Source organism: Oncorhynchus nerka, linkage group LG7 (genome assembly GCF_034236695.1).
Source record: "Oncorhynchus nerka isolate Pitt River linkage group LG7, Oner_Uvic_2.0, whole genome shotgun sequence".
Taxonomy (NCBI): Eukaryota; Metazoa; Chordata; class Actinopteri; order Salmoniformes; family Salmonidae; genus Oncorhynchus; species Oncorhynchus nerka.
The window spans coordinates 77,460,964-77,487,043 of record NC_088402.1 but is presented as its reverse complement, the minus strand read 5'-3'; the positions used below and the strand labels follow the sequence as shown (position 1 = coordinate 77,487,043).

The window sequence follows — 26,080 nt, the reverse complement described above, 5'->3', positions numbered from 1 at the left end:
GGGGTCAAAATGATCACAAGAACGGTGAGCAAAAATCCCAGAACCACACGGGGGGACCTAGTGAATGACCTGCAGAGAGCTGGGACCAAACAAGGATGCAGGATTTGAGTCCCTGGCGGTGTAGTGTTACTGATGGTAGGCATCAGTAACACTACGCCGCCAGGGACTCAAATCCTGCAGTGCCAGGTGTGTCCCCATGCTTAAGCCAGTACATGTCCAGGCCCGTTTGAAGTTTGCTAGAGAGCATTTGGATGATCCAGAAGAAGATTGGGAGAATGTCATATGGTCAGATTAAACCAAAATATAACTTTTTGGTAACTCAACTCGTCGTGTTTGGAGGACAAAGAATGCTGAGTTGCATCCAAAGAACACCATACCTACTGTGAAGCATGGGGTGGAAACATCATGCTTTGGGGCTGTTTTTCTGCAAAGGGACCAAGACGACTGATCCGTGTAAAGGAAAGAATGAATGGGGCCATGTATCGTGGGATTTTGAGTGAAAACCTCCTTCCATCAGCAAGGGCATTGAAGATGAAATGTGGCTGGGTCTTTCAGCATGACAATGATCCCAAACACACCGCCCGGGCAAAGAAGGAGTGGCTTCGCAAGAAGCTTTTCAAGGTCCTGGAGTGGCCTAGCCAGTGTCCAGATCTCAGCCCCATAGAAAATCTTTGGAGGGAGTTGAAAGTCCGTGTTGCCCAGCAACAGCCCCAAAACATCACTGCTCTAGAGGAGATCTGCATGGAGGAATGGGCCAAAATACCAGCAACAGTGTGTGAAAACTTACAGAAAACGTTTGACCTCTGTCATTGCCAACAAAGGGTATATAACAAAGTATTGAGATAAACTTTTGTTATTGACCAAATACTTATTTTCCACCATAATTTGCAAATAAATTCATTAAAAATCCTACAATGTGATTTTCTGGATTTTTTCCCCTCATTTTGTCTGTCATAGTTGAAGTGTACCTATGATAAATTACAGGCCTCATCTTTTTAAGTGTGAGAACTTGCACAATTGGTGGCTGACTAAATACTTTTTTGCCCCACTGTACTTATATGTATATATTCTTATTCCATTCCTTTACTTAGATTTGTGTGTATTAGGTAGTTATTGTGGAATTGTTATATGACATGTTAGATATTGCTGCACTCTCGGAACTAGAAGTACAAGCATTTCGCTGCACTCACAATAACATCTGCTAACCATGTGTATGTGACCAATAAACTTTGATTTGAGGCGAAGGTTCACAGGACAACGATCATAAGCATACAAACCAAGACAACACAGGACTGGCTTCGAGACAAGTCTCTGAATGTCCTTTAGTAGGCCAGCCAGAGCCCGGTCAAACATCTATAGAGAGACCTGAAAATAGCTGTGCAGCGACACTCCCCATCCAACCTGACAGAGCTTGAGAGGATCTGCAGAGAAGAATGGGAGAAACTCCCCAAACACAGGTGTGCCAAGCTTGTAGTGTCATACCCAAGAAAACTCAAGGCTGTAATTGCTGCCAAGGTGCTTCAACACAGTATTGACTAAAGGGTCTGAATACTTATGTAAATGTGATATCAGCTTTCTAATTTTTATACATTTGCAAAAATGTCTAAAAACCTGTGGGGGGTATTGTGTGTAGATTGACGAGGGGAAAAAACTATGTATTCCATTTTAGAATAAGGCTGTAATGTAACAAAATATGGAAAAAGTCAAGGGGTCTAAATACTTTCTGAATGCAGTGCATGCAGTCACGCAAACAAACATACATACATATATATACAGTGGGGAGAACAAGTATTTGATACACTGCCGATTTTGCAGGTTTTCCTACTTACAAAGTATGTAGAGGTCTGTCATTTTATCATAGGTACACTTCAACTGTGAGAGACGGAATCTGAAACAAAAATCCAGAAAATCACATTGTATGATTTTTAAGTAATTTATTTGCATTTTATTGCATGACATAAGTATTTGATCACCTACCAACCAGTAAGAATTCCGGCTCTCACAGACCTGTTAGTTTTTCTTTAAGTCGCTCTGGATAAGAGCGTCTGCTAAATGACTTAAATGTAAATGTAAATGTAAGAAGCCCTCCTGTTCTCCACTCATTACCTGTATTAACTGCACCTGTTTGAACTCGTTACCTGTATAAAAGACACCTGTCCACACACTCAATCAAACAGACTCCAACCTCTCCAAAATGGCCAAGACCAGAGAGGGTGTAAGGACATCAGGGATAAAATTGTAGACCTGCACAAGGTTGGGATGGGCTACAGGACAATAGGCAAGCAGCTTGGTGAGAAGGCAACAACTGTTGGCGCAATTATTAGAAAATGGAAGACGTTCAAGATGACGGTCAATCACCCTCGGTCTGGGGCTGCATGCAAGATCTCACCTCGTGGGGCATCAATGATCATGAGGAAGATGAGGGATCAGCCCAGAACTACATGGCAGGACCTGGTCAATGACCTGAAGAGAGCTGGGACCACAGTCTCAAAGAAAACCATTAGCAACACACTACGCCGTCATGGATTAAAATTCTGCAGCGCACGCAAGGTCCCCCCGCTCAAGCCAGCGCATGTCCAGGCCATCTGAAGTTTGCCAATGACCATTTGGATGATCCAGAGGAGGAATGGGAGAAGGTCATGTGGTCTGATGAGACAAAAATAGAGCTTTTTGGTGTAAACTCCACTCGCCGTGTTTGAAGGAAAAAGGATGAGTACAACCCCAAGAACACCATCCCAACCGTGAAGCATGGAGGTGGAAACATCATTCCTTGGGGATGCTTTTCTGCAAAGGGGACAGGACGACTGCACCGTATTGAGGGGAGGATGGATGGGGCCATGTATCGCTAGATCTTGGCCAACAACCTCCTTCCCTCAGTAAGAGCATTGAAGATGGGTCGTGGCTGGGTCTTCCAGCATGATAACGATCCGAAACACACAAGCCAGGGCAACTAAGGAGTGGCTCCGTAAGAAGCATCTCAAGGTCCTGGAGTGGCCTAGCCAGTCTCCAGACCTGAACCCAATAGAAAATCTTTGGAGGGAGCTGAAAGTCTGTATTGCCCAGCGACAGCCCCGGAACCTGAAGGATCTGGAGAAGGTCTGTATGGAGGAGTGGGCCAAAATCCCTGCTGCAGTGTGTGCAAACCTGGTCAAGAACTACAGGAAACGTACGATCTCTGTAATTGCAAACAAAGGTTTCTGTACCAAATATTAAGTTCTGCTTTTCTGATGTGTCAAATACTTATGTCATGCAATAAAATGCAAATTAATTACTTAAAAATCATACAATGTGATTTTCTGGATTTTTGTTTTAGATTCCGTCTCTCACAGTTGAAGTGTACCTATGATAAAAATTACAGGCCTCTACATGCTTTGTAAGTAGGAAAACCTGCAAAATAGTCAGTGTATCAAATACTTGTTCTCCCCACTGTATATACACACACACTGCGTTTACACAGGCAGACCAATTTATTTTATTTTTACTAATTGGTCTTTCGACCAATCAGATCAGCTCTGAAAAAAATCTGATGTGAAAAGATCATGTGATTGGTCAAAAGACCAATTAGTGGGGGGAAAAAAATCAACATTTGGCTGCTTGTGTAAATGCAGACATTCATGCTAAACACAAATCACAACTGTTTCTAACATACTTATGATTGCTAAATACTGCACAATTTAAACACTTGCCCCCAATCCCCCTTCCCAAAACACGTGTAAATATTGGACTTTAAATTGTGCCTTAATGTATTATACTTATGCTAAGATGTTTATTCTATTCTACTGAGCCATTTACTTTATGTTCGTATTCTTAGTTTATTATTTCTTATTCTTGTATTGTCAAGAAGGAACCTGCAAGTATGCATTTAGTTTGGACGGTGCATACCATGTGTCCTGTACATACGACTAATAAAACTTGAAACATGTCCGCGCAGACAACAAAATGTGTGCGTTCGTCATGATGCTCCGAAACTGTGTCCATCCATACACACAGTCTTGTGCAGCAGCCTATAAAATCTAATTTACTATACAACTAACTGTACGAGCTGGGCTTGATAAACTTGAAATATAAACCTGAACAACACTGCCCTCATCAGGGCACCAAAAGGCAACAAACCTCGTATATACTCCTTTACTGTATGAACCACTCTGGTATGAATTTATGAGGTTACTTAAAATGCCCCCTTCAGGACAAGAAAAGATCTTACACCTAGGAAACGAAAGACATGAAATTGTTTTATTTAGGCCTATTTCCAACTTCTGATGAAACAGGAGCGATAAGAGAAAGCAAGGGAAAGAGAGACTCTGGCCTTGGTGTTTAAAGTCAGTAAACAAGGAAGGTAAAAAAAAATCAGATTTCTTGCTGTGAAACCATAGTCTCTTCTCACAAAAACAATCACTTTGCGTTATTCATCTGGTCAGGTCTTGCAAGCCCCTTGAAGACGTGAATCTTCCCAGCCCCGGTTAGCTCAAAGTTGTAGTCTATTGTGACGTAGGGAGGCTCTCCCACAATTCTTGTCTGTAACAGAAAGAGGATGTGGACTAAGATAAAGCAAGAATATGTAGCAAGAATGAGTGACTGAACCAAAATAACCTGATAGCAAAAGCTGACACCGATGGAGAGGAACAGGACAGGCCTGCAATATTTGAATGGTTGGGTTTGGCAGTTGTGATTTTTCAGTTTTTTATGCATATGTTTAATAATAATTTATATTTGAGTGTCAAAGTCAAACAAAGACATCTTACAGATGATTGAGGAGCGGAGAGTACGACACTGCACGCAGTGTTTAGATTACTTAGTGTTTGGGATGTATCCTTTTGTCTTACCTGTCCTGTGAGGAGGATGTTGGGCAGTGTGACAGCACACAACAGAAGACCGTTGACCTGACGGAGGACTGAGGGAGCTACAGGTGTACAGATCACGTGCCATGTCCACACCCCCAAAGGACACCTGCTGAGAACAGAGGGAGATCCTCAATTGCATACTCCTCGCCTCCTTCCTCAAAACCCATTGGAGGAGAAGGACCTCTGGATGGGGTGAACTCAGAGAAGTAGGGCAAGAAAATCTCTGACAAAGGCTTATATATCAGCTTAATGAACAAGTGATACTGGCAAGTGCAGAGTGGGTTTGTCTTTTCTCCAAATAAAATGGCAAGTATCTTCCTTCAGCAGAAAAATTAATATCCATATCCATGGCAACCAAGAAAGCTGTTGTCTTGTTGGGACTCTTACATTTCGCCCGGGCGCCCCACACCTTCAAACTCTGGGTGAATACTGAATAGAGTATCTCCACTGGAGAGGATGGGATTCAGAGTTGCCCTCCCCCAGGGCTGACTGGGCAGGAGGGTGTGTCTGCCAGCCATGTGATGACCTCAGGGGTGAGTTGGGGGCACATGACTTTATCCCCACTACTGAGCTGCACCACGTGAGAGACGGAGCAGAGGCAAATGATGTCCACCAGCAACTGAAAGCCAAAACCTGAAGAGGCAGACACATGTCAACAGGTCAGTATGAAGAATTCAACAACAAAAAAGTATTAATTACTACGCATTATTACTATGCATTATTTATTTGTTGACATGTGTGCTTGTTTCCCTCCTTTTTGAGGATTGGGTGAAACATGAACATGGCAGCTTGGGACAAATGTAGCTGTTTTTTCCCCAGGTTGCCAAGAATATGGCGTGACCTTTGACCCAGCCCATTGTGTTGATGACTATGGGCATCTCTGTTATACAAGCGCCACAGGGAGTTGAGACTCCAGATAGCGGTCCAGGTCTGTTTCACAGGACAACTGGCCATAGAATCAAATCAAACTGTATATGTCACATGCGCCGAATACAAGTGTAGACCTTACCGTGAAATGCTTACTTACAAACCCTTAACCAACAGTGCAGTTCAAGAGTTAAGAAAATGGCGAGGAAATATTTACAAAAGACTCAAGTAAAAAATAAAATAGTAACACAAGAATAATGAGGCTATATACAGGGGGTACCGGGGGGGGGCTTATTAATTGTTTGGCAGTCTTATATCATGGGGGTAAGCTGTTGAGGAGCCTTTTGGTCCAAGACTTGGCGCTCCGGTACGGTTTGCCGTGCGGTAGCAGTGAAAACAGTCTAATCTTGGTGACTGGAGTCTCTGACAATTTTATGCACTTTCCTCTGACACCGCCTATTATATTTGTATGTGTGGAACTGCTATGCTTTATCTTGGCCAGGTCGCAGTTGCAAATGAGAACTTGTTCTCAACTAGCTTACCTGGTTAAATAAAGGTGAAATCAAATAAAATATAGGTCCTGGTTGGCAGGAAGTTTGGCTCCAGTGATGTACTGGACCGTACGCACTACCCTCTGTAGCGCCTAACGGTCAGATGCCGAGCAGATTCCATAACAGGTGGTGATGCAACCAGTCAGGATGCTCTCGATGGTGCAGCTGTAGAACCTTTTGAGGATCGGGGACCAATGCCAAATCTTTTCAGTCTCCTGAGGTGGAAAAGGTTTTGTCGTGCCTTCTACACAACTGTTTTGTTGTGTCTGGACCATGATAGTTCATTGGTGATGTGGACGCGAAGGAACTTGAAACTCTCGACCCGCTCCACTACAGCCCATGTTAATGGGGGCCTATTCGGTATGCCTTTTCCTGAAGTCCAAGATCAGCTACTTTGTCTTGCTCACATTGAGGAAGAGGATGTTGTCCTGGCACCACACTGCCAGTTCTCTGACCTCTTCCCTATTGGCTGGCTCATCGTTGTCGTCTGAAAACTTAATGATGGTGTTGGAATCGTGTTTGGCCACGCAGTCATGGGTCAACAGGGAGTACAGGAGGGGACTAAGTACACATCCCTGAAGGGCCCCAGTGTTAAGGATCAGCGTTGCAGACGTGTTGTTGCCTACCCTTACCACCTAGGGGCGGCCCGTCAGGAAGTCCAGGATCCTGTTGCAGAGGGAGGTGTTTAGTCCCAGAGTCCTTAGCTTAGTGATGAGCTTTGAGGGCACTATGAGTGTTGAACGCTGAGCTGTAGTCAATGAACAGCAATCTCACATCGGTGTTCCTTTTGTCCAGGTGGGAAAGGGCAGTGTGGAGTGCGATTGAGATTGCATCGTCTGTGGATCTGTTGGGGCGGTATACAAATCAGATGCTGTTGATGTGAGCCATGACCAGCCTTTCAAAGCACTTCATGGCTACCGACATGAGTGCTACGGGCGGTAATCATTTAGGCAGGTTACCTTCGCTTCCTTGGGCACAGGAACTATGGTGGTCTGCTTGAAACATGTTGCTATTACAGACTTGGTCAGGGAGAGGTTGAAAATGTCAGTGTCAAGTGTCTTACTTGACAGTTGGTCCGCGCATGCTTTGAGTACACGTCCTGGTAATCCATCTGGCCCAGCGGCTTTGTGAATCTTGACCTGTTTAAAGGTTTTGTTCACATCGGCTACCGAGAGTGTTATCACACAGTCATCCAGTACAGCTGGTGCTCTCATGCATGCTTCAGTGTTGTTTGCCTCGAAGCTAGTATAAAAAGGCATTTAGCTCATCTGGTAGACTCGCTTCACTGGGCAGCTCGTGTCTGGGTTTCCCTTTGTAGTCTGTAATAGTTTTCAAGCCCTGCAACATCCGACGAGCGTCAGAGCCAGTGTAGTACGATTCAATCTTAAACCTGTATTGACACTTTGCTTGTTTGATGGTTCGTCGGAGGGCATAGCGGGATTTCTTATAAACATCCGGATTAGTCTCCCGCTGGTTGAAAGCGGCAGCGCTAGCCTTTAACTCGATGCGGACGTTGCCTGTAATCCATGACTTTTGGTTGGGATATGTACATACGGTAACTGTGGGGACAACGTCGACAATGCACTTATTGATGAAGCCAATGACTGAGGTGGTGTACTCCTCAATGCCATTGGATAAAAACCGGAACATATTCCAGTCTGTGCTAGCAAAACAGTCCTGTAATGTACCATCCATGTCATCTGACCACTTCCATATTGGGCGAGTCACTGGTACTTCCTGCTTTCGTTTTTGCTTCTAAGCAGGAATCAGGAGGATATAATTATGGTCAGATTTGCCAAATAGAGGGGCGGGGGGAGCTTTGTATGCATCTCTGTGTGTGGAGTAAAGGTGGTCTAGGATTTCTTTCCCTCTGGTTGCACAGGTAAAAATGTGGTAAAACTGATTTAAGTTTGCCTGCATTAAAGTCCCCACCCACTTGGAGCGCCGCTTCTGGGTGAGCATTTTCTTCTTTGCTTATGGCCTTATAGATTTAGTTGAGAGCGGTGTTAGTGCCAGCTTCGTTCTGTAGTGGTAAATAGACGGCTACAAATAATATAGAGAACTCTCTTGGTAGATAGTGTGGTCTACAGCTTATCATAAGTCGGAAATCGGTATTTTTGGGCGCCGATTAATTATATATATTTTTAACCTTTATTTAACTAGGCAAGTCAGTTAAGAACACATTCTTATTTTCAATGACGGCCTAGGAACGGTGGGTTAACTGCCTTCTTCAGGGGCAGAACGACAGATTTTCACCTTGTCAGCTCGGAGGATTCAATCTTGCAACCTTACAGTTAACTAGTCCAATGCAATAACAATCTGACTCTCTCTCGTTGCACTCCACAAGGAGACTGCCTGTTATGTGAATGCAGTAATCCAAGGTAAGTTGCTAGCTAGCATTAAACTTATCTTATAAAAAGCAATCAATCATAATCACTAGTTAACTACACATGGTTGATGATATTATCTAGTGTCCTGCGTTGCATATAATCTGACTGAGCATACAAGTATCTAAGTATCTGACTGAGCGGTGGTTAGGCAGAAGCAGGCACGTAAACATTCATTCAAACAGCACTTTCGTGCGTTTTGCCAGCAGCTCTTCGTTATGCGTCAAGCATTGCGCTGTTTATGACTTCAAGCCTATTAACTCCCGAGATGAGGCTGGTGTAACCGAAGTTAAATGGCTAGCTAGTTAGTGCGCGCTAATAGCGTTTCAAACGTCACTCGCTCCGAGCCTTCTAGTAGTTGTTCCCCTTGCTCTGCATGGGTAACACTGCTTCGATGGTGGCTGTTGTCGTTGTGTTGCTGGTTCGAGCCCAGGGAGGAGCGAGGAGAGGGACGGAAGCTATACTGTTACACTAGCAATAATAAAGTGCCTAAAAGAACATCCAATAGTCAAAGGTCAATGAAATACAAATGGTATAGAGGGAAATATTCCTATAATTCCTATAATAACTACAACCTATATTGAAGACTCATGTTTAAAGGAACCACCAGCTTTCATATGTTCTCATGTTCTGAGCAAGGAACTGAAACGTTAGCTTTCTTACATAGCACATATTGCACTTTTACTTTCTTCTACAACACTTTGTTTTTGCATTATTTAAACCAAATTGAACATGTTTCATTATTTACTTGAGGCAAAATTTATTTTATTGTTGTATTATATTAAGTTAAAATAAGTGTTCATTCAGTATTGTTGTAATTGTCATTATTACAAATTTAAAAAATAGTCCCCCAAAAAATTGCCCGATTAATCGGTATCGGCTTTTTTGGTCCTCCAATAATCGGTATCGGCATTGAAAAATCATAATCGGTCGACCTCTAGTTGGGAGAATGTAAAACATCAGCCATGTTCTTCGGTGCCATCTTCTTAGAAGATCATGTGCTCTGGGGCCCACTGGTGTGTGAGGGGGGGACCTAGAAACCACAAGACAGACAGACAGACAAGGGTTCATTAGGGTTAGTTAAGACCCCAAACATTTATAGGGTTTATTAAAATATTGCCGAAATGCAGGTAGTTCAAGTGTACTTGCCATTTGAGTAATGAATGCATTGGAAATTGTATTTACTGCACTAAAATGTATTGCACATGTGATTGTGATGGAAGGCAGTATAGTACATACCCAGCAGTGGCTCTCTAACAGTAGACAGGGAGAGACAACCTGAGGGAGTGAACTCTGTCTGGCCCAGGTCACACTCCAGGTATTCTACACTTGCAGTGCTGCGCAAGTGCACACACACACACACACACACACACACACACACACACACACACACAGTTATTGCTATGGGCATTGTATCACTGCAGAACCTTTCAACCAAACAAACAAAGTAACAAACACTACTTACTGGTTTAGTAAGGTACTGATGAAGTGACGGTTGAAGGTGGACTTCCCAACATTCTTAGCACCACATACTAGAATAACTGGAAAGCCATCTAGCTCCTCTGTAGATGGAAAATAACAATCAATAAGTAATCTAGTTAAAACATCTCAGTATCCCTCATGTGGAATAAAACGTTGTGGCGAAATCTTGTACAGAGCCTTCACCGTGCACTGCAACTTTAAGAGTGCGTCAGCAGTCAGGAAGGAGGAACTAAAGATAGTTCTTCCAAATAGCTCTTCCGGCTCTGTGTGGGGCTCTCGGTTGGCGCGGCAGTTTTGACAGTGTGTGCAACTCTTTGCGAAAGTCGTGTTTGTTTTCAGTGTGCTTAGTTTGTAAAGTGTTGAAGTCAATCGACAGTTTTTACTGCCGGTGTTACTGCTCATCGTGTTTGGAATGTTTTGGGACCGCTCCTGTCATTGATCGCATGGATAAGTAGCAACTAGGGTTAAAAGGTTCGGAATCTTTCTGATAAATTTCAGGAATTTTTCTGGAAATTTTCCATGGGAAGCTTAGCCCTGGAATTTTGCTTAAATTCATCAAAAAAGTTAGCTTATAACAGTGAACCTTTTTTTGTGGGATACACAACGCAATTCTAGGTCTTGTGGCATATTATTTTGGTTAAACTACCCCCCAATTCAATAGAATTGCAACCCTCTGCATGCACAACTCATTCTTCAGTCACATGTGCAGTGCACTCTTCCATTACACATACAGCTAATTCTCAAGATCTTGCACACTAATAAGATGCTATTGAGTCCATACTACTACACTGTTTGAGCCAAGGACTACATGCTTTCTGGTAAGTTTTGATGACAATACTGGGTGGGGTAAATATATTTTATATGACATACATGATGTTTTGTTAATGAGTACATAGTAGCCTACAGCAAAGTCTGCTAAATCATTTCTAACTTGTTAACAATTTCTGCTAGTTAGTTTTTGCTACCATGTGGGTTTTAGCTTGTTTGAGCCTGCTAACTGAGGAGTGTTAATTCACCTATTTCCATACATATTTCATTTTTTTTTTAAATCTTACAAATGAGTTGTTTAATGTAACTGCTTAACTATTTCTCTGTTTTTTTTACTAATTTATTTTCTAATCTTACAGGAAAATGCCCATGGGCACTATCTGATGTGTGAAGACATTTCACTGCAGCCAATGTAGAAGGAAAAGCTGTGTACATTTGCAAATAATGTGCCAAATCATATGTGAAGAATGCCACAAAGATGCAGAATCATCTGGCCAAGTGCATCAAGTTCCCTCAGCGCTCACAACAAGCAACCTCTGACAAAAGTCCCTCTACTTCTATTCCAGGTGAAAATGATGAATCAGACACCTTCTTGATAGCAACAGCTCATGGTCCTCATGGAATCAGAAGTTGTTTTTTTTTACTCAATAGAAGAATGTAGTCAGAAATGCTGATGAATGTCTGGCTCAAGCTGTGTATGCAGCTGGTTCACCTCTGATGCTCACAGGCTATGTGTATTGGAAGAGATTTCTGAATGTTCTTTTCCTAGCATATACCCCTCCAACTAGACATGCTTTATTTTCTCATTTGCTGGATGCAGAGTTCAAGTGAAGGTCAAGCAAATCATAGAGAAATCAGACTGTATTGCAATCATGTCTGATGGGTGGTCGAATGTTCGTGGGCAAGGAATAATTAACTACATCATCTCCACCCCTCAACCAGTATTCTCAAAAATCTTTATCTTTACCCCTCTCTAACAATACCACTACAACAGAACATGCTTGTCTATAGAAAAGGACTGAAGGGGAACTGTGTGTCATGCTAAGATAGCAGGGCTGTGTGTGTGTTTAACTGCACAAGCGCTAACAACGCTGCTGAGAGCCTCCCTGCAGGTCTGTGACATCAACATGCCTCCGGCTGTTTTCCTCAGTGGGGTCATGCAAAACCAAATGTCACCTTTATTTAACCAGGTAGGCCAGTTGAGAACAAGTTCTCATTTACAACCGCGACCTGGCCAAGATAAAGCAAAGCAGTGTGACAAAAACAACAATACAGAGTTACACATAAACAAACTTAGTCAATAACATAAGAGAAATCGGGTGGGTGTTGCTATGGTGACCAGTGAACTCAGATAAGGTGAATATTTACCTAGCAAAGACTTATAGATGACCTGGAGCCAGTGGGTTTGGCGACGAATATGTAGTGAGGGCCAGCCAACTAGAGCATACACGTCGCAGTGGTGGGTAGTATATGGGGCTTTGGTGACAAAACGGATGGCCTTGTGATAGACTACATACGGTTTACTGAGTAGAGTGTTAGAGACTATTTTGTAAATGATGCCAGAGAACGGTGTGTCCAGCAAGTCTGAGCTGTCTCAGATGTCTCTCTATCAATGAAATGTATTTATAAAGCCATTTTGACATCAGCATTTGTCACAGTAACTCTACAAAGAAGAGGCAGGCAGCTTATAGCTGGGATTGTAGTTGCCACTAGAAAGTCAAAAGTGTAGCCTAAAAGCCTGCGCACGTACCTGACTCTTTTGCATGACCATAGTCGTTTCTTTTAAAATAAAATCTTCTAACTCACTCCGAAATCCTCTGACATAAGAAGTACTAGGATACCCGTTCACACCCTGATCAGCAAAAGTTGGATACCAAGCAGTACATCTCCGTTGATTCTCAGAAACCCCTATAGCTAACAAATGCAAATCAGGTTGACACAGTGCTTTATTGTTAACTAACGTAACTGTTCCACCATGTGAAGCAGCCAGTCGCCATCTGATTAAAGTTACATTATTTGGCTAACCGACATCCCACCATAAACACCGGCGGCTACAGCGTTCGCTTCCAATTTAACTGCAAAACGAGCTTGCTATCCACCTCATATTAGTTAAGATACTTAAAATAGGGATCATTTGTGACAATAACCAGCAACTACACCGTCAAAACAAAACATGTTGTGTCTCCGCTCATTACCACAGCCACAAAGTCATATTTATGACTAAACCCCGCCTATTTCTCTTATTGAAATATAATCATAACCTTAACCACAGTGCTAATATTATGCCTAACCGTACCCGTAAGACCAAAAAGCTATTTTTAGTTTTCATACGTTTTTACGGGCATTTTGACTTTGTTCCTGTGGTAACTAGGGATATTGCTAAAACATAATGAACCTTCAAGGAGTTCACGCATGCTCAGCTGTTCATGTAGGGTGCGTTCGTATATTCACTCTGGCTATTTAATCCAATTTCAGAGTAAATGATACATTTACGAATGCTCAACGCCCGTAGAATATGGCCGGTATCAGTAAACGTCGGCAAAAAAAACGCAATTAAATGGTTGCCAGCAGCATAGTTAGACACCAGCGCTCTGGATAACATGAAAACAGCCCTAGCCTCTGCTAGGGCGAGTAAAGTAAAATGATCAGAGTGAAGTGTTCTCTAATTTGTGTCTGGAAGTAGCTAGCTTGGGTGCCTGACTGCTGTTGTGTGGTCAGAACGCTCGAATCAACTCTACTCCTCAGCCAGAGCGTCCAGTGTACGCTCCGAGAGCGAAACGCTCTGAATTTACGAAAGGAAAATCTGACAACGGTCTGAATTTACGAACGTCCTGAGCGCACTCTAAGTGCACTCCATATTGAATTTACGAACACACCCGTAGCTAGCTGCTTGTGGAGTAGACCGACAGCTGACCATGCATCCACAAAACTGAACATAAACTCGAATGCAATTCTATAGCTATACGATCGTATAATTTAAACGTGATGGTTACATTCTAAATTACACACTATTTCAATTCAATTTCACAGCACGGCGCTAGCGTAAACGTCACATCCGGTCTCAACCGCCTGGCCTGGACCAAAAAGAAAGCAATTAATGTTCCTGAGACGTTAGTCAAAATAACTTTTTATAAATTATATTATATTCACTGCACCATACCGACAACTGATAGCAGTGATACGAATGTCAGGATCCTGCAAAGGTGAGGGTGACTCGCATCTCTGTTTCTGCTGGGCAGATGAGTTTAGGGAGCGTCTGTATAATGTCTGAAACGTCGAGGTGCGTAGCTAGCTAGGGGTATAGGCCTAACGTTAGCTAATAATGTCTTAAGTATTACATTTGTCTGTGTCTAATCTTCAACAAATTCTATTTATTTTACTATTCAATTATCTCATATGTTGGTATATTTGAAACTGCTCAACCCCTTGTGCAAATGTCCCATACAGTGAATATCTAGCTAATAATGCACTTCATCTGAGGTCTGGACTCATTTATACATTATGAATTGCTGATGATGCTATTGCATTTTCAAGAATGCTAATAGCGTAATGATATTAATATAAAATAAAATAAACCTATTTTCTATCAGTTTTTGTGAATTTTCATCTGTTTTATGACCCTTTCAGCTGCATAACACTGAATCCAGTGTCCCTTGCAAGCAGCAATCTATTATCAAGGGTGAGAAATGCATACAAAGGTGAGTAGCAACCATGCCCAACGGGTTTTGTCCTTTCTGAATGAGCAGAGGAGTCTCAGCTCGTTCTGTGATGCCAAACTGACTGTAGGAGGTGGTGGGAGGGTGTACAATGCCCATCGCAATATCCTGGCCTGTTTCAGTGGGCGGTTTCAGGAGTCCGAGCCAACCACCACCATGGTTAAGGAGGTCTCCCTCCCAGAGGAGTTCCCCACTGATGGCCTGGAACTGCTTCTAGACTTTTTCTATACCGGGGAGTTAAACCTTGACTCTCTGAATCTGGAGAATGTGCGACAGGCTGCAGACAGCCTATGTGTACCAGATGCGCTCGCACTTTGTCAGCAGTTTGCCACAGAAGGGACAGTTTCTCCAGAAGGACTGCAGTCTGCATGTCTTCTGAGCCATCATTTTCAGCCAATCTCAGCTGTAACTTATGTAGGAACCAAGGTCACCCTAAAAAGAGGGAGGCCCCCTAAAAAAAGAGGGAGGCCCAAAAAATCCCAAACCCCTAGTAGCGGCACAAGTAAGAAGGATTGTCTGGAAGCTACCGCCACCACAACTGCCATCACAACTCGCTCTGGGAGTAGGGTGAAGGCCTCCAGAAGACCGTTTGGAGAGGGCCCCGGTGTGCGTCTCCTGCCCCATGTGGGGACCACTAGCAGGGGGACTCCACCACTAGTTATTAGCCTAAAGGATAGGAGTGATGGGGCTGAGGAGGAGGGACAACGCCTCCCTCAGCCTACAGATACAACAGAGGTAGGCTACAATATGTTACCTTATCCTAAAGTGTTAATGTAAGATTGAGTGTGGCCCTCCACACAATGTGCCTACAGATTTGTAGGTTTTATACTAGAACTATACAGATGGCAATATGATGCATCAAATATTGTCTCCCAGTTGCAGGTGGATGGCCAGAAGATGTGATGAATGACCATAGAGATGATGATTCATTGTATTTGATTATTTGACAGGTAACAGATGTGTTCGGCAACCTTGTACCAGATTTGAGCTACAAAGCTAATTCTCATCTGCAGCCTCTTGATGAAGAAGACTATGATGATGATGATGATGGCGATGGTGGTGATTTGGTGGAGGGGGTAGCTGAGGACACTGATGAAGAGTATGTGCCCCATGCCCTGCTGCCTACCTCCTCCAGCCCCAAAGGCAGACGTAAAGGACCAACCAAAGCTGTCAATAAAGAGAACGGTGAACGGGCAGCCAAGGGGTCTACAAAGGGCTCTGTTCAGTGCCCCACCTGCAATAAGACCTTCCTCAGCAAGTATTACCTCAAAGTACACAACAGGTATATACATAACTGCTATCATATTGTATTGACTTTGCCATTCACCATGTCTATATTAAACCACCTTTGTCTTTACAGGTGTGTCCTATTTAGATAACTTATATTTAGCAAGAGAGACCTGAATAATGAAAAATACCGGTATTATTGAATGACTAGTGTGAATAGTGTGTGGTTTCTGTTCTTCCTGTGTTCCTCAGGTGTCATACAGGTGAGAAGCCCTTTCCATGCTCTAAGTGTGGAAGGAGGTACTACAGGAAGGAGAATCTGATGGACCACCAGGCCAGAAACTGCAACTGTGGTGAAAAAATAAAAGTGGTGAGTGACCAGCAGGACCAAGGCCTTGTTTACTAGGCATCAATAGGAAGGAAACTGAGCATAAAGGGGAGGGACTACCTTGACATGTCCAATAAGTAAGTAGCCTTGGCTAATGCACGCTGGAAAGGCTTATGTGGCAGGAGCCAATCTCCTGTTTGTGTAGCGTGAGGCAGCTTGATGTACAAGTACACCTCCTGGACCGGACGCTAGTCTACCGCAGGGCCTTACCCCCAATCTCCTTCATGCTAAGTGCCAAGTGGAGACTCATCAGGTCCCATTTTTACAGTCTTTGGTATGACTTGGCCAGGTATTGAACTCCCAACTTTCCAATCTCAGGATGGACATTCTAACCCCAAGGCCACTGACTTGTCCAATAAGTAATACCATAAATGATACAATGCTTTAGGTTTTCCCTCATGTACTGTATGTGTGTATTCTTGTGTTTACTACAGGTACACAACTGCCTTCAATGCCACATGTCATTTGACAGATTGGGGGATCTACGTCTGCACACGGTCTCCCATACAGGGGAAATGCCCAATAAGGTCCAGTACCTACCACAATATTTTTTTTTTTACCTTTTATTTAACTAGACAAGTCAGTTAAGAACAAATTGTTATTTACAATGACAGCCTACCGGGGAACAGTGGGTTAACTGCCTTGTTTAGGGGCAGAATAACAGACTTTTACCTTGTCAGCTTGGGGATTCGATCCAGCAACCTTTCAGTTACTGGCCCAACATTCTAACCACTAGGCTACCTGCCGCCGGATACACAGTACTGTGAACATGTCATTAATTGACATTGTAAGACTTATCTCTCTGGTGTGTTTTGTATCAAACTCATATTGAGTCATCGCTTGATCTTGTATCTATTTCAGTGTACGTCATGCTCGGAACAGTTCATGCATAAAAAAGATTTAAGAAGTCACGAAATCAAAATCCACGGTGCACCCAAACCACATGCAGTAAGTCTCTCTCTCTCCTTTGTGTTAATTGGTCTGTTTTTTCATGTATTCAATCCTTTATTCCTTCTGCATTATTGTCAAGATTTATGACTGCTTTCTTGCTAATCACCTTCTAACCTGTGATAATAATTTTTCCTACAGTGCTCTCTGTGCAGCAAAGCATACCTGTCTAAAACAGAGCTGCGTCTGCATGAGGCGTCCAAGCATCGCGGCGAGAAGCTCTTTGTGTGTGAGGAGTGTGACCATCGAGCCTCCAGCCGACACGGCCTGCAGATGCATATCAAAGCCATTCACAGGTGGGGCTGAGACTGGCCATGGTAGTGGAAGAGGGGTTTGTTACCATGGGGGAGCTAGACTGTTTGAATCAGCCTTACTGTCGTGTTAAATAATGTGACGTCCCTGTTTGTCTTAATTTCTCAGAAACGAGCGTCCATTTGTGTGTGAGTACTGCAACCGTGCGTTCACCCAGAAGGCTAACCTTAACATGCACTTGCGGGTTCACACTGGAGAGAAGCCCCATCAGTGCCACCTCTGTGGGAAGACCTTCCGGACACAAGGTAACAACTTCCTCTTGCCCGCCATCCTCTCACTAGGCCCTGTAGATGGCAGAGCAGGACAAACCCGTTTCTAACAACAAACATAGCTGCTCAGATCATATGTTATGATTTAGTCTCATAGTAATCGTTTAGATACACCGGTTCTGTCTCACAGACTAACACAAACTCTCACGTTAACACCCAGTGTGCTTTCACATGGTCTATTCCAATGCTCAACATTGTGCTTGTGCCAATGCTTATGTCTGTTCATTGTGTGATTTCAGCCAGTCTTGACAAGCACCACCGAACCCACACAGGAGAGCGACCTTACAGCTGTGAGTTCTGTAACCAGCGCTTCACAGAGAAGGGACCAATGCTCCGCCATGTTGCCAGCAAGCACCAGGAGGACCGCCCTCACTGTTGCAAGATATGTGGCAAGACCTTCAAGGGTGAGAATGGCCACATGAGATCGTGGCACCACAGTTAAAATATATTTCTTTCCTGTCATGTTGAGTTTACACAAAGCTTTGTAGGACTAAGTTCTTTGCCTAAAACAGGCTTAAGATTATTTATTTTCTATTTTATTTAGCCTTGATTTAACTAGGCAAGTCAGTTAAGAACAAATTCTTATTTACAATGATGGCCTACCCCAGCCAAACCCTAACCCGGACGATGCTGGGCCAATTGTGCACCGCCTATGGGGACTCGCAATCAAGGCTGGTTGTGATACAGCCTGGAATCGAACCAGGGTCTATAGTGACGCCTCTAACACTAAGATGCAGTGCCTTAGACTGTTGCGCCACTCGGAAGTCATTATCATTAGCGCTATAAAATGTTTGGGAATCTCACACTTAATGAGTAGATTGCTTCCAGAAGTGATTCCATCCCGACTTCAGTTGAACAAGACAAGTTTGCCATATGTTTTCTTATTGTCTTGTTTACTCCGCTATCCGCCAGCCGTCGAGCAACTCCATGTCCATGTGCGTCGCCATCAGGGCATGAGGAAGTTTGAGTGCGAAAAGTGTGGCTACAAGTTTACCAGACAGGTAGGCCATGCATTTCCAGTGTGCTAGCTTGGTTCTTCAAATTTCATGCACGCCTCCTGCTCACCCAGCCACTGAGGGGATCATTAAATTTGTATTCAATTGATATGAACGCTGAAGTCTCCTCTTTTTCTCCAGGCTCACTTACGGCGTCATGTTCAGGTCCACACCCGTACAGAGAACTACAATCCACGGGAGAGAAAGCTACGGAACCTGATAGTAAAGGACGTGGGGTTGCAGGATGAGACTAGCCCCTCACAGATACCACCCACTGAGAAGGAGACACCCGAGGGGCCAGCGCCTGTCTCTGGACCCAGTGTCCCAGTCTCTGTTCCTGTCCCAGTCTCTGTTCCTGTCTCTGGACCTATACCTGGACCTGGAACTGTACTAGGAGCCAGTGACATCCTCAGGGTGGTGATCCAGCCCCTTACGGAGGAGGTGGTGTCCAGCCAAGGGCAGATGGATGTGGGCATTAACCAGGACCAAGTGGGCTTTACCCAGGTTGGGGTGGCACAGGGACATGGCCAGGTGGATGTGATATCCATCAGCCAGGGTTTGCGTGTGGCGGGGCATAGCTTCAATGTGACAGATGTGATGGAGCAGACTCTACTGGTCGCAGATTACCCCATCCCTGAGACCACGGTGGAATTGGAGGACATGCAGGAGGATCCTCCTGCTAAGAGCAAGGCCTGAGGACTAAGAGCAAGGCCTGAGGACTAAGAGCAAGGCCTGAGGACTAAGAGCAAGGCCTGAGGACTAAGCGCAAGGCCTCTGAGGACTAAGCGCAAGGCCTCTGAGGACTAAGAGCAAGGCCTGAGGACTAAGAGCAAGGCCTGAGGACTAAGAGCAAGGCCTGAGGACTAAGAGCAAGGCCTGAGGACTAAGCGCAAGGCCTCTGAGGACTAAGCGCAAGGCCTCTGAGGACTAAGAGCAAGGCCTGAGGACTAAGAGCAAGGCCTGAGGACTAAGCGCAAGGCCTCTGAGGACTAAGAGCAAGGCCTCTGAGGACTAAGAGCAAGGCCTCTGAGGACTAAGCGCAAGGCCTCTGAGGACTAAGAGCAAGGCCTGAGGACTTAGAGCAAGGCCTGAGGACTTAGAGCAAGGCCTGAGGACTAAGAGCAAGGCCTGAGGACTAAGCGCAAGGCCTCTGAGGACTAAGCGCAAGGCCTCTGAGGACTAAGAGCAAGGCCTGAGGACTAAGAGCAAGGCCTGAGGACTAAGCGCAAGGCCTCTGAGGACTAAGAGCAAGGCCTCTGAGGACTAAGAGCAAGGCCTCTGAGGACTAAGCGCAAGGCCTCTGAGGACTAAGAGCAAGGCCTGAGGACTTAGAGCAAGGCCTCTGAGGACTAAGAGCAAGGCCTCTGAGGACTAAGAGCAAGGCCTCTGAGGACTAAGAGCAAGGCCTCTGAGGACAGGACAGACTGGTTAGTATCTCACACTGCTAGACATTCTCATTGGAGAAGCCTAGAGCAGCTTGAGTACTTCAAGAACTCCCACACTGTGGCTACTCGCTCTGCTCTGCAGTCGAAGCATTCATTTAATTTCAGTCATTATTGTAACCATGTTTTCTGTCTAAATTACTGTACAGAAAAACTGGTTCCCACTCAGCCCAGTAGATGATGAACCCCTCAAGACATTCCCCTACTCTGTGGGCATCTTATTCATTTTGCCTGTGCATTGGGTCTGACGATGTAATATAAGTTGGCTTAGGTTTTATGAAGTTTGTTCAAATTTATTTATATAGCCCTTCGTACATCAGCTGATATCTCAAAGTGCTGTACAGAAACCCAGCCTAAAACCCCAAACAGCAAGCAATGCAGGTGTAGAAGCACGGTGGCTAGGAAAAACTCCCTAGAAAGGCCAAAACCTAGGAAGAAACCTAGAGAGGAACCAGCCTATGTGGGGTGGCCAGTCCTCTTCTGGCTGTGCCGGGTGGAGATTATAACAGAACATGGCCAAGATGTTCAAATGTTCATAAATGACCAGCATGGTCGAATAATAATAAGGCAGAACAGTTGAAACTGGAGCAGCAGCATAGTCAGGTGGAAGTTGAAACTGGAGCAGCAGCATGGTGTGTTTTTACACAATTTGATGAGATAAGTCAATAGGTCAGGTTGTGAGAAGTGAATGTAAATCAATGGGATTGTCTTGCATCATCAAGTCAAACGGTAAACAGAATAAAGTGGCAGTCCTGCCTGCAGTTTTATTGTAATCACACTGTAAGGATGACCTCTACAGTATACAAACAACGCACATATGAAAAACTGTTGGGACAACACAAACATCTTGTATGAAAACTAAGAAAACACACAACTGAATGGCATTACAGTAAGTAAACAATACTAAAATTAACTTTAGTCAAACACATGTTGCACAAATAAATTGAGAATGTGTTACCACCTCCAGTTACCATAACAGCGGTTGTCACCGGTATCTATCTTCATATGTACCTCTGCCTCCTGTTGCACTAGGAAAACACACTAACGTTATATGAACTAACACTACAAATACATTTTCATAAATAAAACTAAACCATTCTAATAAAATATTAAAGCATCTATAATAAAATAAATGCACCTTGAAAGAAAATATGACCAGTACTTCATGCAGGCTAGATTGGTAGTCGTGCCAATTAGGTGTAAACAGTCAGTCTAGATGAGGGAGAGCAAAACGGTGATCAGCATCTGATAATCTATCATATCAATAAAACAGGGACACATCTATTTAATCTATCACTTTGATGGGGTTTTAGCAACCCAGTCCCAGTTGCATCACATGCTCTGATTCCATCCTAAGGTTCCATAGTTGTACAGCACTGGACAAGTCTCCAGATTAATTTCGCAATGGTTATCAAAGCTGGTTAGTGCTAGAAAACATTGTGGTGATTGTAAGATCAAAAATAAAAAAAGATATACAGTTGAAGTCGGAAGTTTACATACACTTAGGTTGGAGTCATTAAAACTTGTTTTTCAACCACTCCACACATTTCTTGTTAACAAACTATAGTTTTGAAAAGTCGGTTAGGACCTCTACTTCGTGCATGACACAAGTCATTTTTCCAACAATTGTTTACAGAGATTATTTCACTTATAATTCACTGTATCACAATTCCAGTGGGTCAGAAGTTTACATACACTAAATTGACTGTGCATTTAAACAGCTTGGAAAATTCCAGAAAATGATGTCATGGCTTTAGAAGCTTCTGATAAATTATGTCAATTAGCCTGAGTCAATCGGAGGCCTTGAAATACATCCACAGGTTCACCTATCTTCAAACTCAGTGCCTCTTTGCTTGACATCATGGGAAAATCAAAAGAAATCAGCCAAGACCTCCACAAGTCTGGTTCATTCTTGGGAGCAATTTACAAATGCCTGAAGGTACCACGTTCATCTGTACAAACAATAGTACGCAAGCATAAACACCATAGGACCGCGCGGCTGTTATACCACTCAGGAAGGAGACGCGTTCTGTCTCAGAGATGAACATGCTTTGGTGCGAAAAGTGCAAATCAATCACAGCACACCAGCAAAGGACCTTGTGAAGATGCTGGAGGAAACAGGTACAAAAGTATCTATATCCACAGTAAAACGAGTCCTATATCAACATAACCTGAAAGGCCGGTCAGCAAGGAAGAAGCCACTGCTCCAAACCCACCATAAAAAAGCCAGACTACTGTTTTCAACTGCACATCGGGACAAAGATCGTACTTTTGGAGAAATGTCCTCTGGTCTGATGAAACAAAAATGGAACTGTTTGGCCATAATGACCATCGTTATGTTTGGAGGAAAAAGGGGGATGCTTGCAAGCCGAAGAACACCATCCCAACCGTGAAACACGAGGGTGGTAGCATCATGTTGTGGGGGTGCTTTGATGCAGGAGGGAATGGTGCACTTCACAAAATAGATGGCATCATGATAAAGGACAATTATGTGGATATATTGAAGCAACATCTCAAGACATCAGTCAGGAAGTTAAAGCTTGGTCGCAAATGGGTCTTCCAAATGGACATGGACCCAAAGCATACTTCCAAAGTTGTGGCAAAATGGCTTAAAGACAACAAAGTCAAGGTATTGGAGTGGCCATCACAAATCCCTGACCTCAATCCCATAGAAAATTTGTGGGCAGAACTGAAAAAGCGTGTGCGAGCAAGAAGGCCTACAAACCTGACTCGGTTACTCCAGTTCTGTCAGACGGAATGGGCCAAAATTCACCCAATTTATAGGAAGCTTGTGGAAAGCTACCCGAAACGTTTGACCCAAGTTAAACAATTTAAAGGCAATGCTACCAAATACTAATTGAGTGTAAACTTCTGACCCACTGGGAATGTGATGAAAGAAATAAAAGCTGAAATAAATCATTCTCCCCTCCCTATTATTCTGACATTTCACATTCTTAAAATAAAGTGGTGATCCTAACTGACATAAAATGGAATTGTTATGTTTTTATGAATTTTTAGGATTAAATGTCAGGAATTGTGAAAAACTGAGTTTAAATGTATTTGGCTAAAGTGTATGTAAACTTCCGACTTCAACTGTATAACCATAATCTAAATAATACACTACTGCCTGCCGTAGATTATCCATGTATGTATAGATTTTTCTTTCCCCAAGATGAGACTTTCATACCCAGCCAGTCTATTAGTCCAGTCAATAATATGCCCATTGATCATGATCAATGACAGTGTGGTAGGCAAGTGAATTACATGGGGATCACAAAATTGCACACATGTTCAGTCACATAAGCACAATGTAATGTAATTACAGTCCTATAGTGATCACATCCATGCAGGATCATTTGATCACTCTGTCTTTCCACCTTTTCTGTAGCATCATAAAGAGGTGTATGTTTTCACAGTAAACCTAAAATAGCTGAAACAGTGGTCAGTATGATATTCCCTGACCCATTAGTTTTTGGAGTGTGTTACACTGGGTTGACGTCGTGGTTCTGGTTGAGGTTGTGGTTGTGCATGGCCTGGTTGCGGTGGTGTCGGTGCAGGTGGATGGAGTTAGCCTCGGGCAGGTCAATGGGTTCGAAAGCGTTGGATACGGCGGGCATGAGCTGGCGGAAGATGCTGACACTGCCATGCCAGAAGGTGGGCTGGGGAAGGCGGCCTGCGGGTGTCCAGGTATGGGTGGAGGGGTCATAGGCCTCCACCATGTCAGACAGCTCAAATGTGTTGTCATAGCCACCAGACACGAAGAGACGACCACCCAGGACTGCCACACTGCCTCCTACATGGACCTGAAGAAGGAAATAGTACAAATGTTGATATAAATACTATTGTAAAGGCAGAGGGAAAAATGTGGCAGGCCATAACATTAGCACCTCCTGTGTGTCACATACCTGTGTCATGGGGCTGATCTTGTCCCATTCATTCTTCTGAGGGTTGTAGATGTCGACCTCTGCCGAGTCATCCCTAGAAAGCAAGAATCCAGAGTGAGAAATGTCACTGCTGCCCTGTGGCTCAGTTTGTAGAGCATGGGGCTTGCAATGCCAGGGTCGTAGAATCGATTCCCACAGGGGACAATTATGAAACAAACTGAGACAGCCTATATGGAGGAAGTAAGAGACCTGGCAGTGTGGTGCCAGGATAACAACCTCTCCCTCAATGTGAGCAAGACAAAGGAGCTGATCGTGGACTATTGGAAAAGGAGGGCCGAACAGGCCCCCATTATCATCAACGGGGCTGTAGTAGAGTGTGTCGAGATTTTCATATTCCTTCGTGTCCACATCACCAACAAACTATCATGGTCCAAACACCAAGACAGTTGTGAAGAAAGCACGACAACACCTTTTCCCCCTCAGACTGAAAAGATTTGGCATGGGTCCCCAGATCCTCAAAGTTATACTGCTGCACCATCGAGAGCATGGTTGCATCACTGCCTGGTATGTCAACTGCTCGGCATCCGACCATAAGGCGCTACAGAGGGTAGTGTGTACGGCCCAATACATCACTGGGGCCAAGCTTCCTGCCATCCAGGACCTATATACAGTGAGGGAAAAAAGTATTTGTTCCCCTGCTGATTTTGTACATTTGCCCACTAACAAAGAAATGATCCGTCTATAATTTTAATGGTAGGTTTATTTGAACAGTGAGAGACAGAATAACAACACAAAAATCCAGATAAACGCATGTCAAAAATGTTATAAATTGATTTGCATTTTAATGAGGGAAATAAGTATTTGACCCCCTCTCAATCAGAAAGATTTCTGCCTCCCAGGTGTCTTTTATACAGGTAACGAGCTGAGATTAGGAGGGAGTGCTCCTAATCTCAGTTGGTTACCTGTATAAAATACACCTGTCCACAGAAGCAATCAATCAGTCCGATTCCAAACTCTCCACCATGGCCAAGACCAAAGAGCTCTCCAAGGATGTCAGGGACAAGATTGCAGACCTACACAAGGCTGTAATGGGCTACAAGACCATCACCAAGCAGCTTGGTGAGAAGGTGACAACAGTTGGTGCGATTATTCGCAAATGGAAGAAACACAAAAGAACTGTCAATCTCCCTCGGCCTGGGGCTCCATGTAAGATCTCACCTCGTGGAGTTACATGGTCATGAGAATGGTGAGGAATCAGCCCAGAACTACACGCGAGTATCTTGTCAATGATCTCAAGGCAGCTGGGACCATTGTCACCAAGAAAACAATTGGTAACACACTACGCCGCGAAGGACTGAAATCCTGCAGCGCCCGCAAGGTCCCCCTGCTCAAGAAAGCACATATACATGCCCGTCTGAAGTTTGCCAATGAACATCTGAATGATTTAGAGGACAACTGGGTGAAAGTGTTGTGGTCAGATGAGACCAAAATGGAGCTCTTTGGCATCAATTCAACTTGCCGTGTTTGGAGGAGGAGGAATGCTGCCTATGACCCCAAGAACACCATCTCCACCGTCAAACTTGGAGGTGGAAACATTATTCTTTGGGGGTGTTTTTCCGCTGAGGGGACAGGATAACTTCACTGCATCAAAGGGACGATGGACGGGGCCATGTACCGTCAAATCCTGGGTGAGAACCTCCTTCCCTCAGCCAGGGCATTGAAAATGGGTCATGGATAGGTATTCCAGCATGGCAATGACCCAAAACACACGGCCAAGGCAACAAAGGAGTGACTCAAGAAGAAGCACATTAAGGTCCTGGAGTGGCCTAGCCAGTCTCCAGACCTTAATATCATAGATAATCTGTGGATGGAGCTGAAGGTTCGAGATGCCAAACGTCAGCCTCGAAACCTAAACTAATTACATTGACACCCCCACCCTCCCTTGTTTTTACACTGCTGCTACTCGCTGTTTATTATCTATGCATAGTCACTTTACCCAAACC

The 26,080-nt window shown here is 44.0% G+C and overlaps 3 protein-coding genes across 8 annotated transcripts in view; 1 reads left to right on the top strand and 2 right to left on the bottom strand.

Annotated features, from left to right (window-relative positions):
- Positions 1-4,219: 4,219 nt before the first annotated feature.
- On the bottom strand, positions 4,220-14,141 carry LOC135572575 (polynucleotide 5'-hydroxyl-kinase NOL9-like). 4 transcript variants are annotated; one of them, XM_065020834.1, is made up of 7 exons: positions 12,265-13,073; positions 10,112-10,208; positions 9,886-9,983; positions 9,582-9,679; positions 5,229-5,474; positions 4,824-4,950; positions 4,220-4,515 (listed from the first exon to the last, which is right to left on the bottom strand). In XM_065020834.1, exons 5-7 carry the CDS (start codon positions 5,357-5,359, stop codon positions 4,393-4,395), a joined length of 381 nt encoding a protein of 126 aa, XP_064876906.1. In that variant the 5' UTR covers positions 5,360-5,474; positions 9,582-9,679; positions 9,886-9,983; positions 10,112-10,208; positions 12,265-13,073; the 3' UTR covers positions 4,220-4,392. The 4 variants fall into 4 exon arrangements, 2 of the variants coding, with proteins under 2 accessions (XP_064876906.1, XP_064876907.1); XR_010464415.1 differs by lacking the exon at positions 12,265-13,073 and adding an exon at positions 14,057-14,141 and having other exon boundaries at positions 5,229-9,679; XR_010464414.1 differs by having other exon boundaries at positions 5,229-9,679; positions 12,647-12,747.
- On the top strand, positions 10,388-20,966 carry LOC115132438 (telomere zinc finger-associated protein-like). Of its 3 annotated transcripts, XM_029665087.2 has the most exons (12): positions 10,388-10,946; positions 11,256-11,462; positions 14,524-15,347; positions 15,563-15,894; positions 16,092-16,209; positions 16,662-16,754; positions 17,089-17,175; positions 17,317-17,471; positions 17,596-17,732; positions 17,996-18,160; positions 18,669-18,757; positions 18,893-20,966. In XM_029665087.2, the coding sequence occupies exons 3-12, from the start codon at positions 14,583-14,585 to the stop codon at positions 19,445-19,447; spliced, it is 2,496 nt and encodes an 831-aa protein (XP_029520947.2). In that variant the 5' UTR covers positions 10,388-10,946; positions 11,256-11,462; positions 14,524-14,582; the 3' UTR covers positions 19,448-20,966. The 3 variants fall into 3 exon arrangements, with proteins under 3 accessions (XP_029520947.2, XP_029520949.2, XP_029520946.2); XM_029665089.2 differs by lacking the exons at positions 10,388-10,946; positions 11,256-11,462 and adding an exon at positions 14,010-14,099 and having other exon boundaries at positions 15,626-15,894; XM_029665086.2 differs by lacking the exons at positions 10,388-10,946; positions 11,256-11,462 and adding an exon at positions 14,010-14,099.
- The window catches only part of LOC115132437 (kelch-like protein 21), a 25,881-nt gene continuing 20,733 nt past the window's right edge, over positions 20,933-26,080 (bottom strand). Inside the window, exons 4-5 of the mRNA XM_029665085.2 lie at positions 24,099-24,171; positions 20,933-23,996 (exon numbers count right to left, since the gene is read on the bottom strand). Coding sequence (XP_029520945.1) covers positions 23,676-23,996; positions 24,099-24,171 — 394 coding nt within the window. The 3' untranslated portion in view covers positions 20,933-23,675. The remainder of the gene's footprint in view (positions 23,997-24,098; positions 24,172-26,080) is intronic.